Raw genomic sequence first — 14,551 nt, forward strand, 5'->3', positions numbered from 1 at the left:
AGCCTGGCGGGCTGCAGTCCATGGGTCGCACAGAGTCGGACACCACTTAGGAACTGAACAACAACAGCAACAACTATATCTTTACAACCAAGAATGGCACCCAGCGCCTGGCCGGTGTGTTGAGTCAGTGATTCAGCTGCAGTACCGAAGGGATGAACCTGTCTCCCCAGCAGGAGCCCAGGGCTCTGTGGGGCCTGTGTCAGGGAGCAGACCCTCAAAAGTCATCCTGAGGGTAATAGATCACAGGGTACTGGGTGACGTCCCAAGACTGGGCAAAAGCCCCGGAGCATTCCTGTGTCTTCAGTTGGTTTTTGAGATGTCCTGGTGGCAAGAGTAAGGCAAAGAATAGCCAGATGGTCACAAAGTCTTGTTGGTTCTTCCTTTTCAAATGACTCCTGTGTTGCCAGCCCCAAGCAAGACCAGGCCTCAACTGCTCTGCCCCACTGTCTGGTTCCCAGGGACATTGGTGGCCCTGAGCTCCGTGACCCTCCCCTGGTGCATGAAGGTGGGGGTCTCCATGAGAGGAAAGGAGCTTTTAAAGCAGCGTGGCTGAGAAGTGGGCTCCCGTCTTGGGGAGGGGACCCCAGAAGGCAGGCAGGTAAGCCAAGGATTAACCCGCCCTCAAGGTTCCAAGAAGCTGCTTGTGCCCATTTTACAGATGAGGAAACTGAGGCCCCGAGGGACCGGGTGACTTTGTCCAGGGTCACCGAGCAAGTCACTCATTAATGCATTTGACAAGCTTGTGTCAGTGTTTTACAGGGACCTTAGCACAGCAATAGATGAAGCAGCAGTGAGAGCTCTGGGGGCCCTGCTGGGGCCCTGCTGGGGCCCTGCTGGGGCTGGGGAGGCCTCCTGCTGGGCCTCCGGAAATGAGATTGTGTCTTTCCCCAGGGGCTGGCCTGGGAGGGGGTGATGCTAAGCCCTGGGAAATAGGACAGCCCTGGGCTTCTGGTGTCACTGGCACAGTCCCCTCCCCCTCTGCAGGCACCTCCTTCCCCTCCCCTCCCCTGCTTTTGTTTCTTGGCCTCCGCAGCCTCTCCCTCCTTCCCTGTCTCTCTCCCCCTCTCTCTGCTGTGGCCCCCCCTCCCCGCAATTCCCCTTGCAGGTCTTCACACTACAATTAAGCAGTGATTCTATTTCCTCTGTCTCCCTGCCTTTTCCATTCCCTTTCTCTCCACCCCGGGGACCAGGGTGTCCTGGTAGGAGGCTGAGCCGCATCCCCTCCCCCGGTGGCCCTTCATCTCACAGCCCAGGCAGTGCGGAGCCCAGGGCGGTCTGAGTTCCCCTTTCTCCGGGACACTGTAGAGAGCTTTTGTTCTGAGCCCACAGCACAAGGGCTAGGAGAGAGGCCTTGCCCTGAGAAGCCACGTGCCGCAAGAGGGCCCAGGCTGATGACAAGAGGGGCCCTGCAGTGTGGGGACCCCGCCCTGGCGCACGGGTCGGGTGCACCTCCTGCCCTGGGCAGCCCGTGCCAAGATGTTAAAACAGGAGGGCTGTGACCTGTGAGAAGGAGCTGGGGCGGGGGAAGCACAAAAAGATGGCCCAGGAGGAGGAGGAGTGATGGCACCCGCGTTGCGAAGCCCCCAGCTTCCCAACCCCGGTCCCATGTGTGATAGGCGGACAGACACGCGTGTAAAATGCAGGAGAATTAGATTCCCTCTCTCTTCTTTCTCTGGGCCTCTGTCTCAACAAACACAGCTCCTCCTACACACACACACACACACGCAGACACACACACACACAGCCTGCCTGGCTGCCCCAGTGAACACTCAGCCCCTTTAGCCTGTGTTTACAGAGTGATATGTGTCGGTTAAGCAGGGGCCTGACCGGCAGGTACGTCAATCAAGGCTCCCAGAAAGAAGTGCTTTCTGAGTGGATACCCAAGGAGAGAGGGGCTCTGGCTGCCTGGAAGGGCAGCCCAGTCCAGCTGGAGCCTTGGACCAGCCAGACAGGAGCAGGTCCTGGGTCTGCCTGTGCGTTCCTGCTGGCTCACAGGAGCTTGAGGAGGGAGGGCTCAGAGCCAAGAGGTGACCTCCCAGGTTGCACAGATGGCGGGGCGGAGCTGCAGGTACCGAGCCTGGATGGGCCCAGGTGCTGACCCAGTGCCGCCCTCGCTGCCGGGGCACTGTTTTGTCTTCTAGTTCCCCAACCAGGGATCAAACCCATGCCCCCTTCATTGGAAGCACAGAGTCTTCAGTACTGGACTGCCAGGGAAGTCCCTGCCAGGGCACTCTTGAACTTGCTACTTACACCTCGAATTCCCAGGCCGCGGAGTGTGGTGCCCGCTACTGCCCATCTCCACAGGGTTGATTTTGGGATTAAAAGGCTTGCCTAGGACTTGCTGAGCGCTCAATCACCACGTTTGTGGTTAGTTGTTGGCAGCTCTGTGTCCCCACACTTGGGCACAAACCCCTTGAGAGCAAGGGCTGTGGGCAGGTCCCCTTCTACACCCAGGCACGGGCTGTAGTCCTCAGCCCCAGAATAAAGCACCAGCCTGTCCCTGTGGGAGGGGGATGCACGGTGGCCGGGGGCAGGTTCAGCTTGCACCTGGGTTCCTGGTGTGAGCCTTGGGAGTGGCCCTTTTGCTCTTAGAAGGTCCTCCTAACAGGGCTGGAATGTTACATGACCACCCTCCCCGTCGGGGGCCGCCCCAGACGTGCTTCCACAGGCAGGTGCTCATCTGCCAGTGAGTGTGTGTGTGCGCAATCATGTCCGACTCTGTGAGCCCATGGACTGTAGCCCTCCAGTCTTCTCTATCCATGGATTTTCCAGGCAAGAATATGGAGTGAGTTGTCATTTCCTCTTCCAAGGGATCTTCCTGACCCAGGGATCGAACCCACGTCTCCTGGTTTGGCAGGCAGGTTCTTTACCACTTGCACCACCTGAGACGCCCTCATCTGCCAATAGAGGGATGTGTTATGGGTTTCTTTGTTCCCATTCCCTTCAGGTGCTAGAAGAGGGGTGCTGCCAGGGACTGGGGCCTGGAGAAAAGCAAGGAGATATGGAATCTAGAAAAATAGCACTGATCCACATATTTGTAGAGCAGCAAAAGAGATGCAATAGAGACTTGTAGAAAGGAGAGAGAGGGTGGGATGATTGGAGAGAGCAGCCTGGAAACATATACATCCCCATGGGTAAAACAGGTAGATAGTGGGAATTTGCTATATGATGCAGGGAGCTCAACCCTGGGGCTCTGTGACTACCTAGAGGGGTGGGATGGGGTGGGGAGGTGGGAGGGAGGAGACCTCTGCATACTTAAGGCTGATCTATGTTGTTGTATGGCAGAAACCAACACAACATTGTAAAGCAATTATCCTCCAATTAAAAATAAATTAGATGGGATTTGAGGGGGAGAAAAGCACGGGGAGGGACTGACATCTCTGCCGACATACTCGTCTCATGTCCTCAGCACCCCAGGATTCAGACCTCACCTCCCTCTCAGCAGAGATGAGGAGACTGAGGCTCAGGGCATGACAGGATGAGCCTGAGCCAGAAAGGGGCAAAGTCCAGATCTGAATTCGGAATCCAGGCCAAGTCCCAGCACAGGCTCCGCCGCTGAGGGCCAGTCCCTCCCCTCTGCTGGCCCTGCCTTTGGGGAAGTCTGGAAAAAGTGCTGAGCTGCTTGTTTTCTCAAGCCCGCAGCTGACACGAGGGCTGCTGCTGGGCGCTGCTGGACGCTGGGTCAGATGGGCCGCTGTGCTCCGAGGCAGTGAGGCTCCCCACACGGGGAGGCAGGGGGGTTGCAGTGGGCACAGCAGTCCCCTCTGGACACCACGGGGGACCTCGTTGCCTTTCATCTCCAAGCACAGGGCCCAACCCAGACCAGGGACTTGGCAAATTATTTGTTGCACTGATCAAATGAGTTCTTAGTCTCTAGAGCCTGATGTAGAATCACCCAAACCTTTGATGAATTTGGGACCCCAGAATGGAGAGATCTCTCAGGTCTGTGGTTTTCATCCAAAAAGTCTGCTTCTTTGAGGACTTCCCTGGCAGTCCAGTTAATTTTATTTATTTATTTATTTATTTATTTTGGCCATGCCAGGCAGCATGGGGGGGTCTTAGAGTTCCCCGACTAGGGATAAAACCCTGCGTTGGGTTCCCCCCTGCATTAGAAATGCGGAGTCTTAACCACTAGACCCCCCAGGGAAGTCCCCCTCCCCCATTCTTTGATGGGGAGACTGAGATGCAGAAGTGACTTTGCTTAGTCACTTTTATGTGACAGAGCTGGGACTTGAGGCCAGGCTGCCTGACTCCCAGCTGAGTGTTCTTTCCAACGCAGGGTGGGAGGGTGAGCTCTCTCCATCAGGGCTAGCCACCCCCTCCCCACAACCCCCAGCCTATTCCAGAGGTTTTCCTTCCATCCTACCCCTTCCACGAGAGCCCTGCTTTAAGCTTAATAGTTTAATCTTTAGTGTCCATTTCAAGGAGGCTAAAATTCCTCTCTGGGGTATTTTATTTTTAGCCGGCTTCAGGAAGGGGAAGCTCCTCTGGCCTGTTGGGGGCAGGGAGACACCGGCCGGGAGCCTGCTTCCTGAGGAAGGGCCGCCGCCATGCACCTGACCCTGGCCCGGGAGGAAGCCTCAGGCAGGAGCCACCCCAGTCCTATCTTCCCCCTTCTGTATGGAGCGCCTCTGTTGTGCTGTGCTAGACATTGAGCAGGGGAGCAGGGTGCAATCTGATGAGGACCCCAGGCCAGGGAGGAGGCCCTCCCACATCCCTGCCGCCAGGGAGAGCTGGGAAGCACTGGGAACTGGGGGAATTTCAGGGAAGCCTGGGGAGCTGGTGGGAGGAGCCAGGAGCTCAGTGGGCTTGGGGAAAGGGCACCCCTGTGGGATAACCCTGTGCAAAGGCCGGGCTACACAGAGGACACTGATGTGGCGGATCCCTTAGGAAGGCAGGAAGCTGATGCCCCGGCTTTGGACCCAGACAGGTGGGCTCAGTGGCTTTTGTAGAAACACCTGTTGGATCAGAGAACATGGCTGTGAAGCTGGGAGCTAGTTTTAGCATTCACTTCAGTCAGTTTTCTCCAGCTTGTTAGCCATCACAGACTCCTTCTTTCAAATCAGATCTTTCATGAAATTCCAGGGTACATATCAGACACAAGCTATATTTTAATCGGTGTAAACTTAGGTCGTTAAATGTGCAACATTTAGCTAATCAAGAGCAATGACCTGTTGTGCAAGGCACAGTCATTTAGCATCAGGGCTGACAGGTGGTAACTGCTGTCTGAGCTTGGCCTCGGCACCTAATTTATTTTTATGTGTTGCCTTGTTCTTGCCCAATATATTTAAAAACCCCAAACACCACATTCACATGGCTAAGCAAATGGTGACAGTTGTACAGTCAAGGTCAGCGTAAAATTAATTATACCTTGGCCACAAAGCCATTGTGTGGGAACAAGGTATATATTTCATTTGAATAAAGATGGGTTTTTTTAACATCAGTTTTTAAAAGAGCAGAATCTTTAGTGTTTGCCATTTTGGATCCGATTCTTTTGGGAACTCCTGTACCACTGGGGAAACCCAGCCTCCCTATTTCACAGATGGGAAGACTGAGGCCAGCAAGGGGGCAGGGCTTACCCAGAACTCCCACAGGGAGATGGAGGCCATGGCGAACAAAGATCACATACACAGAGGGTGTCCTGGCTCCCCATAATTACCCTGTGCCCTGTTCCCAAGACAGGAATAGAAAGACATCAGGGACAGACACACCCAGACTTGGGCGAGCCCTTGCTGAGCGTGTGTCTGTCTGTCATCGGTCTGGCAGCCTTGAGCTGGTGGTGCTCATGCTCCCTTCTCTTCCCGCAGCGATGCCCTCCTAGCCAGCCGCCACGGGATGGAGGGCTTCATGGACTCAGGGACACAGACTGATGCTGTGGTGGTGCTGTCTTTGGCTCAGGCCGCTGTGCTGGGCCTGGTCTCGGAAAATGAGCTCTTTGGAGCCACCATAAGCGCCGAAGCCTTCTACCCGGACCTGGGGCCGGAGCTGTCCGGGGCAGCCATAGGGGAGCCCCGGCCCCCGGGCCCCGACGTCTACCAGCTGGCCTGCAACGGGCGGGCCCTGGAGGAGCCGGCCGAGGAGGAGGTGCTGGAGGTGGAGGCGGCCTTCGAGAAGCACACCCGGCGGAAGACGAGGCCACCTGTGCGCCTGGTGCCCAAGGTCAAGTTTGAGAAGGTGGAGGAGGAGGAGGAGGTCTACGAGGTGTCCGTGCCCGGCGGCGATGACAAGGATGCTGGCCCAGCAGAGGCCCCAGCCGAGGCAGCCAGCGGCGGCTGCGAGGCCCTGGTGCAGAGCAGCGCGGTCAAGATGATCGACCTCAGCGTCTTCAGCCGCAAGCCCCGGACGCTGCGACACCTGCCCCGCACCCCGCGTCCGGAGCTGGACGTAGCCCCCTTCGACCCCCACTTCCCCGACCCGGCCCGGGATGCCTTTGCCGAGCCCAGCATGGCGCTGCCCAGGCCGGAGGCCCTGTCTGTGGAGTGCAGCTTCGAGCCGCCGCACCTGCCCCCGCTGAGCGACCCCGAGCCTCCTACCATGGAGTCCCCGGAGCCCGTGAAGCCGGAGCAGGGCTTCGTGTGGCAGGAGGTGGGCGAGTTCGAAGCGGACACAGCCGGCTCGACGGTGGAGCGCCACAAGAAGGCCCAGCTGGACCGGCTGGACATCAACGTGCAGATCGACGACTCGTACCTGGTGGAGGCCGGCGACCGGCAGAAGCGCTGGCAGTGTCGCATGTGCGAGAAGTCCTACACGTCCAAGTACAACCTGGTGACGCACATCCTGGGCCACAACGGCATCAAGCCGCACTCCTGCCCGCACTGCAGCAAGCTCTTCAAGCAGCCCAGCCACCTGCAGACGCACCTGCTGACGCACCAGGGCACCCGGCCACACAAGTGCCAGGTGTGCCAGAAGGCCTTCACGCAGACCAGCCACCTCAAGCGCCACATGCTGCTGCACTCGGAGGTCAAGCCCTACAGCTGCCACTTCTGCGGCCGCGGCTTCGCCTACCCCAGCGAGCTCAAGGCCCACGAGGTGAAGCACGAGAGCGGCCGCTGCCACGTGTGCGTCGAGTGCGGCCTGGACTTCTCCACGCTGACGCAGCTCAAGCGCCACCTGGCCTCGCACCAGGGCCCCACCCTCTACCAGTGCCTGGAGTGCGACAAGTCCTTCCACTACCGCAGCCAGCTGCAGAATCACATGCTCAAGCACCAGAACGTGCGGCCCTTCGTGTGCACCGAGTGCGGCATGGAATTCAGCCAGATCCACCACCTCAAGCAGCATTCGCTCACCCACAAGGTAAGGGCGCCTTGCACCACCCCGCACCCTGGCCAGACCTGGCCCCTGGAACCTCCCCGCCGGCCACAACCACCCAGGGCCTCCTGAGTCTCTGCTCTCTCCTCCTGCCGAGCTTTCATCCAAGGCTTCCCATAGTGCTGGATGAGACCGCTTAGGTGGTGAATGTTCTTTTCTTTCTTTTCTCAATATTTGTGTGCTCAGTCACTTGAGTCGTGTTCGACTCTGCAACCCCCGTGGACTGTAGCTCTCCAGGCTCCTCTGTCCATGGGATTTTCCAGGTAAGAGTACTGGAGTGGGTTGCAGTTTCTTCCTCCAGGGGATCTTCCTACCCAAGGATTAAACCCCTGTCCCCAGCATCTCCTGTATTGCAGGCAGATTCTTAACCAGCAGACCACCAGGGAATTCCCAAATGGTTCTTTTTTTTTTTATCGTTATATTTATTTTGATGTTGTTGTTCAGTTGCTCAGTTGTGTCCAACTCCTTGCACCCCATGTCCTGCAGCACGCCAGGCTTCCCAGTCCTTCACCATCTCCCGGAGTTTGCTCAGATCCATGCCCATGGAGTCAATGATGCCATCCCATCATCTCATCCTCTGTCACCCCCTTCTCTTGCCATCAATGTTTCCCGTCATCGGGGTCTTTTCCAGTGAGTTGTTTTTTGCATCAGGTGGCCAAAGCATTGGAGCTTCAGCTTCAGCATCAGTCCTTCCAATGAATATTCAGGGTTGATTTCTTTTAGGATTGACTGGTTTGATCTCCTTGCTGTCTAAGGGACTATACATGACCACTGGAAAAATCACAGCTTTGACTAGATGGACCTTTGTCAGCAAAGTGATGTCTCTGCTTTATTTTGATGAGTGTTAGGAAAAGATGTAATTGAAATTAGTTTTTGTTTATTTGGATTTTGGTTTTTGTGTGTGCGGTTTGGGGGATTTTTTCCTTTTTTTTAAGATATGAACCATTTTTTGTTTTTTTACAACCAAAGATATGTTTCTGAATGTGGTTTCTCCTCCCTAATCCTGACACCTGCAATTCAGATGCAGGTAAGCAGAGGGGACACATCTGCCACCCTGGGGCCCCCTTAGGTCAACAGCAAACACTTTGGGGCACTTGCTGGGCCGCAAGCCTGGAGCTCTGCAGGGGCTTCAGCCCCAGTGTCTCAGGCGCTCTGAAATCAGTTTTCTAAATAGTAAAACTTTATTCATTTTAAAACATTTGAACTGAAGTGTTTGAAGAATCCCTGCAGGACCCAAGGAGCATAGTTGGAGAATTGCTGATTTTTCCATCTCACAGCTGGGAGGACCGAGGCCAGAGAGAGGCCAGGATGCCGTGGGGAAGTAGATGAGATGCTCAAGAACACAAAGGGCTCCTCTTGCCTCTCGTAATTACTCGAGTCTGTCAAAAGCGTGTGCCTCTCTTTTAAGCAAATACTAAATATATTTCACTGTAGAAGGGAGTGAGGGACTTCCGTGGTGGTCCAGTGGTTAAGAATCCACTTTCCCAAAAAAAAAAAAAAAAAAGAATCCACTTTCCAATGCAGGGGACACAGGTTTGATCCCTGGTCAGGGAACTAAGAAGCCACATGCCAAAGGGCAGCTAAGCCCACAGGCCACAGCTACTGAGCCTGTGTGCTCTGGAGCCCATGTGCTACAACATGGACCCGATACAGCCAAATAAATTTTTTAAAAAAAGCTTTAAAAAGGGAATGAATATAAGGGAAAATATTTGTTATAGAGAAGTACAGCTAGTTCCAGATACTCTGAAATGAGGCAAAGTGGCCTGTGGAGACAGATGGTAGAGCAACACCGTCTTGTCCGCTGTGTCTCTAGACATCACCTTGACCAGTTCTCCCCTGCCTTCCTCCCTCCCTGCAGGCTGCTAGCCTCCCTGACTTTCAGCCAGCGTCACCTCCTTTGAGGGGCCTTTACGTCCAGACAGGCTGAATGAGGCCTCTCGGGTCCCACCATCCCACTCTGGCACTTGGCCTGCGCTGTGGTTTCCACCCAAGTCCAACCAGCTTCACACTTTGAAGCAGAATGTGCATGGAGCTGGGGCTTCCCAGGTGGCGCTAGTGGTAAAGAACCCACCTACGATGCAGGAGACGTAAGAAACTCCGATTCCATCCCTGGGTCAGGAAGATCCCCTGGGGAAGAGCATGGCAACCCGCTCCAGTATTCTCGCCTGGAAAGTCCTATGGACAGAGGAGCCTGGCAGGCTACAGTACAGTACATGGGGTCGCAAAGAGTCAGACATGACTGACCAATAGAGCACGCATGTGCATAGAGCTACCACTCTCCAACCTGGGGCCTTAGAGAGGCTCCAGGTTGAACTCGTGTCCTTGTCTCTCACAGTGGACATTGCAGTGAGTAGGGGAGAAATATCCTCCCAAGCCGAGAATCCAGCCTGTCCCAGCCCTGGGAACTTTTTTTTAATATACTTTTTAAAATTTATTTGGCTGCACTGGGTCTTAGTTATGGCATGTAAGATCTAGTTCCCTGGCCAGGGATCGAACCAGGGTCCCCTGCATTGGGAGCGATGAGTCTTAGCCACTGGACTACCAGGGAAGTCCCCTTGGGAACTTTTTCTGCTGCAGCAGATATGATTGCAGATTTCACTGCAGGTGCTCCTCCATTCAATTGGTGTAGCCACCTAGACTGTAAAGCAGGATTCTGAAGCTGAATCTGGCCTTGGCCATAAAACCAGATGATTGATTATTCATGCCTGCAGGGAGCTTAGGTGATGAGAATAGAGAGCGATAAGTACCCGTGCTGTGTGCTTGCCATCTTTCTCCTCTCTTCGTAGACTTTAAAATCCCCACAAGACCACAAAGTGTTTAAAAAAAAATAAATAATACTGTGAAGAAAAAAATCAAGCTCAAAGGCTGATAAAACTGCAGACATTGCCGTGATCAGCCTCAGTGTATGCAGGGCACACATCATGCGCGAAGTCAGCTCCCCACGGGCAGGGCCCCCTGGTGGCCACACGCGTCGTCTTCACTGTCAGGCCGGCACACACAGGAGACACGGTCTGTCTGCCGAGACGTAGACACTGGCACCATGGGGTCGCAAAGAGTCAGACGCGACTGAGAGACTAAGAAACAGCAGACGACAGGAAGTCACTTCCCAGAAGCCCTGATGCTCGGGTCCGCACGAACACACTCCCAGAACCCGTGTCCATCATGCGGTCCTGACCGTGGCTCCCGCCCACCCCCCGCCTCCCCACAGGGCGTGAAGGAGTTCAAGTGCGAGGTGTGCGGCCGGGAGTTCACCCTGCAGGCCAACATGAAGCGGCACATGCTGATCCACACCAGCGTCCGGCCCTACCAGTGCCACATCTGCTTCAAGACCTTCGTGCAGAAGCAGACCCTCAAGACCCACATGATTGTCCACTCGCCCGTGAAGCCGTTCAAATGCAAGGTACCAGACCCGCGGGCCCCGGGCAGGACTTGCTCACAGGTGGCCCCGGCGTGTGATCACAGGAGGCGGGACCCAGGCTGGGCAAGGGGGAGCCGCTCCCCCCACCCCACCCCCGCTGGCTGAAACTGCTGGGCTCTGGGGGGTTGGGGGGTAGGTGGTGAGGGTTGAGGTCCTACAAGCTACTGAATTGGCTGCTTTTCTTTGGCCGCACTGAGGCTTGTGGGATCTTAGTTCCCCAGCCAGGGATGGAACGCAGGCCCTTGGCAGTGAACGTGTAGAATCCTAAACATTGGACCACCAGGGAATTCCCCGAAGTTGCTTTTTGAGAGTTGAGGGCGGGGGTGAAGGTCGCGGTGCAGCCTCAGGGAAGGAGCCCAGGCCGGAGACTCAGTGCTGCTGGAGCTCCCAGGCCTGGGTCTCAGCCTCGGCTTGGGGAATGTGTCCTCGGCCTCTGGGGTCACATAGGAAAGGACAAAGGGGATGCGATTCGGGCCCAGCCATGGAGGTGGGAGCGGCTAGGGGCTGGGGGAGGACAGGCCACCAGGCTGATGAGGCCGGGCTGGGGCCGGGTGTGTTCCAGGTGTGCGGGAAGTCCTTCAACCGCATGTACAACCTGCTGGGCCACATGCACCTTCACGCGGGGAGCAAACCCTTCAAGTGCCCCTACTGTTCCAGCAAGTTCAACCTCAAGGGCAACCTGAGCCGGCACATGAAGGTCAAGCACGGCGTCATGGACATCGGCCTGGACAGCCAAGGTGGGTGGGCCACACGCCGAGGACGGAGCAGGAGCGGTCCTGTCATGGCGCACTCGGGAGCCTCCTGTCCAGTGAGGGGAGCGGGGAGGCTGGCCAGGCCTGAGACCTCACTGGGGTGGGCTCAGGTCTGGAGAGGGGGCTCCCCGGAGGGCCATCAGCGTGATAACGATGGGACGTTTATGTATTCTCCAAAGGACTTACGTGGGCTCACATAAACAATAATAAAAAGAATATTTGTTGAGTGCTGTGTGCCAAGCCTTTATTAACTCATGTGACCCTCACTGCGAGGTTGGCTCTTTTATCACCGTTGTACAGATGCAGGCACTGAACGATAGAGAAGTTAAGGACCTCATGCAAGATCATCACTGAGACAGGGCATTTTTAACACATTATTTGACCAGAGATGTGTTAATATGTCTTTTATTGCCCAGACGTTATTGACTGGAGACATATCAATATGTTTTTAGAGAGTGATACAATTAACGTCACCATGCAGTTATTAGAGCTTAAAATTGATCAAGGGTTCATTATACAACTTATGACTGTCATAATTCACATTTTGCTCTGTTAGATTTTTGTTCCAACCTTGTGTATATTATAGATGCAAGTTTATTACCATAAAATTTCAAAAATGACGCATTATGAAATTTTGAGTAAAACAAGAATTTTTCGGTGAATTTTATGCAGTTACTTCCTCTGATTGTCTAAGCAACATAAATACTAGTGTCTCAGAAGATGATAGTTCTTCAGGATATAGTTCTGATTCAAACGATGTATTAGACCAACAGACAAAAAAAAAAACACCTTAGTGTTTGATTGGGATACTCAAAGTGAAAATGAAACTCACGGTGCTGGAGAAGACTTTATAGGTGTGTCAGGTATAACTATTGAATGTGATAATCTGCAAAGTGTTAGTGAAATAACAGAATTAATATTTGACTGGCCAAAATAAAAATCACTGGTCAAAGGCATTCGTTTCTGGAAAAACCCCCCAGTTGATAATGAGTTTAAAAATGGATGGGAAGGAAAGTAACAAAAGGGAAAATGCCAACTGAAAGATAAGGGAGAGCCAGGTGGAAGTCACAATCCCAAGTACAAGTGGGAGGTTCTGTGGGCATGCAGAAGGGAGCCCTAAGCTTCCTAGTGGCCAAGGCAAAAAGGGTAATACAGTCAGTCACACTCTTCCTAGTGCCTGGTGGAAGGAATGCAGCCCACATACTCAGGAGACTTGCTCACCTCTGCAGTTGGCGGAGGTTTCATTGGCTGTTGGTTATAACATCCCCACCTGTTAGTGATGACCTCTCCCCTCAACACTGGTCAGTAGTGGAAGCACCTTATTCTTTCTGGCCTCATGGGGAGGAGACACTTTAGACATTCTACAGGAAGGAGTAGACAGCCACACTTTCAGAAGGTTCCTTGTATAGTCTGGAGCTGTTTGACTTTCTGGAGTTCCTTCCAAGACGCATAGCTAGGAATGTGTGTCGACAATCACTGAGTGGGTTGACTTGCTGTGTGAGGTTACTCAGGAGGAGCCAGTCAGATGCTAGGGCATGATGGAAATAACCCTGCTTTAGCTTTGGAACAGTGAGTGGCCTGGGGTTTTCTGGTAGAAACGAGTGTCCTCAGTTTTCCATTCTCCCCGAGTGAGGATGGAATGCTGTTGGCTGCATATAGATGCTCTGTTACACCTTCTTCCTTAGTATGTGGTTCTAGGACCAGCAGTGTTGGCATCACCTGGGATCTTGCTAGAACTGCAGACTCACCTCCACCCCAGACCTGCTGAATCGGGATCTGCATTTCAGAAAGATCCCTTGGTGATTTGTTTGCACTGGAAAACTTGAGAGGCATCGAATGAAGTGATGGTTTTCAAATTTGAGCCAGGGAGCATGAGAATCACTGGAGGCTTGTTAAAGTGCTGAGTCCCAGCCCCCAGAGCTTCTCATTCTGTAGGTCTGGAGTGGGGTCAGACCATTTGCATTTCCAAGTTCTCAAGTCAAAAGGAAGCTACTGGTCAAGAAACTCACATTGGGAACCTCTGATCTAAGCTCTAGAGAACCGTTCTTAAACTTGGCTACACATTGAAATCACTTAGAGAAGTTTTAAAGTGCTGATGCCTGAGTCTCAACCACAGAGATTCAAATGTAATTGATCTGGCGTGTGGTCCAGGATCCGGATTTTTTTTTTAAGCACCTTAGGTAATTCTATGCGCAGTAGAGTCTGAGAGCCGGTGCTCTTGTGCATCTGCTGGGAAGCAAACCCACCAGGAAGGACAGAGCAGGACTGGTCCTTTGAAAGCAGCTGTCCCTACAAACCTCTCTCCCACGGTATGGCTAAGGCATAAGCTCTTTCCATCTGAGGTCAGCAACCAAGGAGGCCTACGGTGGCTTTCTTCCTGATTGTACCAGGTGACAGACAGTACAGCAAGGACTGACATAGGAATGGCTGGGGCCCAAGTCACTCATATATAACCTTGGTCTGAGAAGCTCAGGCTTGATCTTATGCAGGCGGAAGGCAGCATACATTCTAGATAGAGCTATCCAATAAACTATAGGACTGTAATTTAAGAGGTAGATTAATGTTTTTGCAAAAAAAAAAAAGGTACAAATTGTTCCCTGGAGCCAACTGGAACTGCCAAATAGAGTTAATAAAAGAAGTTGGGAGGGTAACAAGAGACTCAAAAGTAGAAATTTTTCCTGGGTCTTTATTTTGTTGTTGTTGTTGTTGAGTTGCTAAGTTGTGTCCAACTCTTTGCGACCCCATGGACTGCCACACACCAGGCTTCCCTGTCCTCCACTATCTCCTGGAGTTTGCTCAAATTCATGTCCACTGAGTCGATGATGCTATCTTACTATCTCATCCTCTGTCCCCCTCTTCTCCTGCCCTCAATCTTTCCCAGCATCATAGTTCTTCGAATCAGGTGGCCAAAGTATCAGAACTTCAGCTTCAGCACCAGTCCTTCCAATGAATATTCAGGGTTGATTTCCTTTGGGATTGACTGGTTTCATCTCCTTGCAGTCCAAGGGACTCTCAGGAGTCTTCTCCAGCACAGATATGATAGGAAAGTGTGCCACTAGGATTTGAGGAAGAA

At 53.5% G+C, this 14,551-nt stretch overlaps 1 protein-coding gene across 6 annotated transcripts in view; it reads left to right on the top strand.

Moving 5' to 3' along the window:
• ZNF710 (zinc finger protein 710) overlaps positions 1-14,551 on the top strand; it is a 74,786-nt gene that overhangs the window by 53,554 nt on the left and 6,681 nt on the right. For 4 of the 6 annotated variants that reach the window (XM_042235086.1, XM_042235087.2, XM_060401649.1 and 1 more), the window contains exons 2-4: positions 5,808-7,293; positions 10,517-10,708; positions 11,289-11,704. In XM_042235086.1, coding sequence (XP_042091020.1) covers positions 5,836-7,293; positions 10,517-10,708; positions 11,289-11,678 — 2,040 coding nt within the window. In that variant the 5' untranslated portion in view covers positions 5,808-5,835 and the 3' untranslated portion in view covers positions 11,679-11,704. Of the gene's footprint in view, positions 1-3,249; positions 4,931-5,807; positions 7,294-10,516; positions 10,709-11,288; positions 11,705-14,551 lie in introns of those variants that run through there. The other 2 variants (XM_060401648.1, XM_027957074.3) reach the window with 2 other exon arrangements.

This window comes from Ovis aries, chromosome 18 (genome assembly GCF_016772045.2).
Source record: "Ovis aries strain OAR_USU_Benz2616 breed Rambouillet chromosome 18, ARS-UI_Ramb_v3.0, whole genome shotgun sequence".
NCBI classification, from domain to species: Eukaryota; Metazoa; Chordata; class Mammalia; order Artiodactyla; family Bovidae; genus Ovis; species Ovis aries.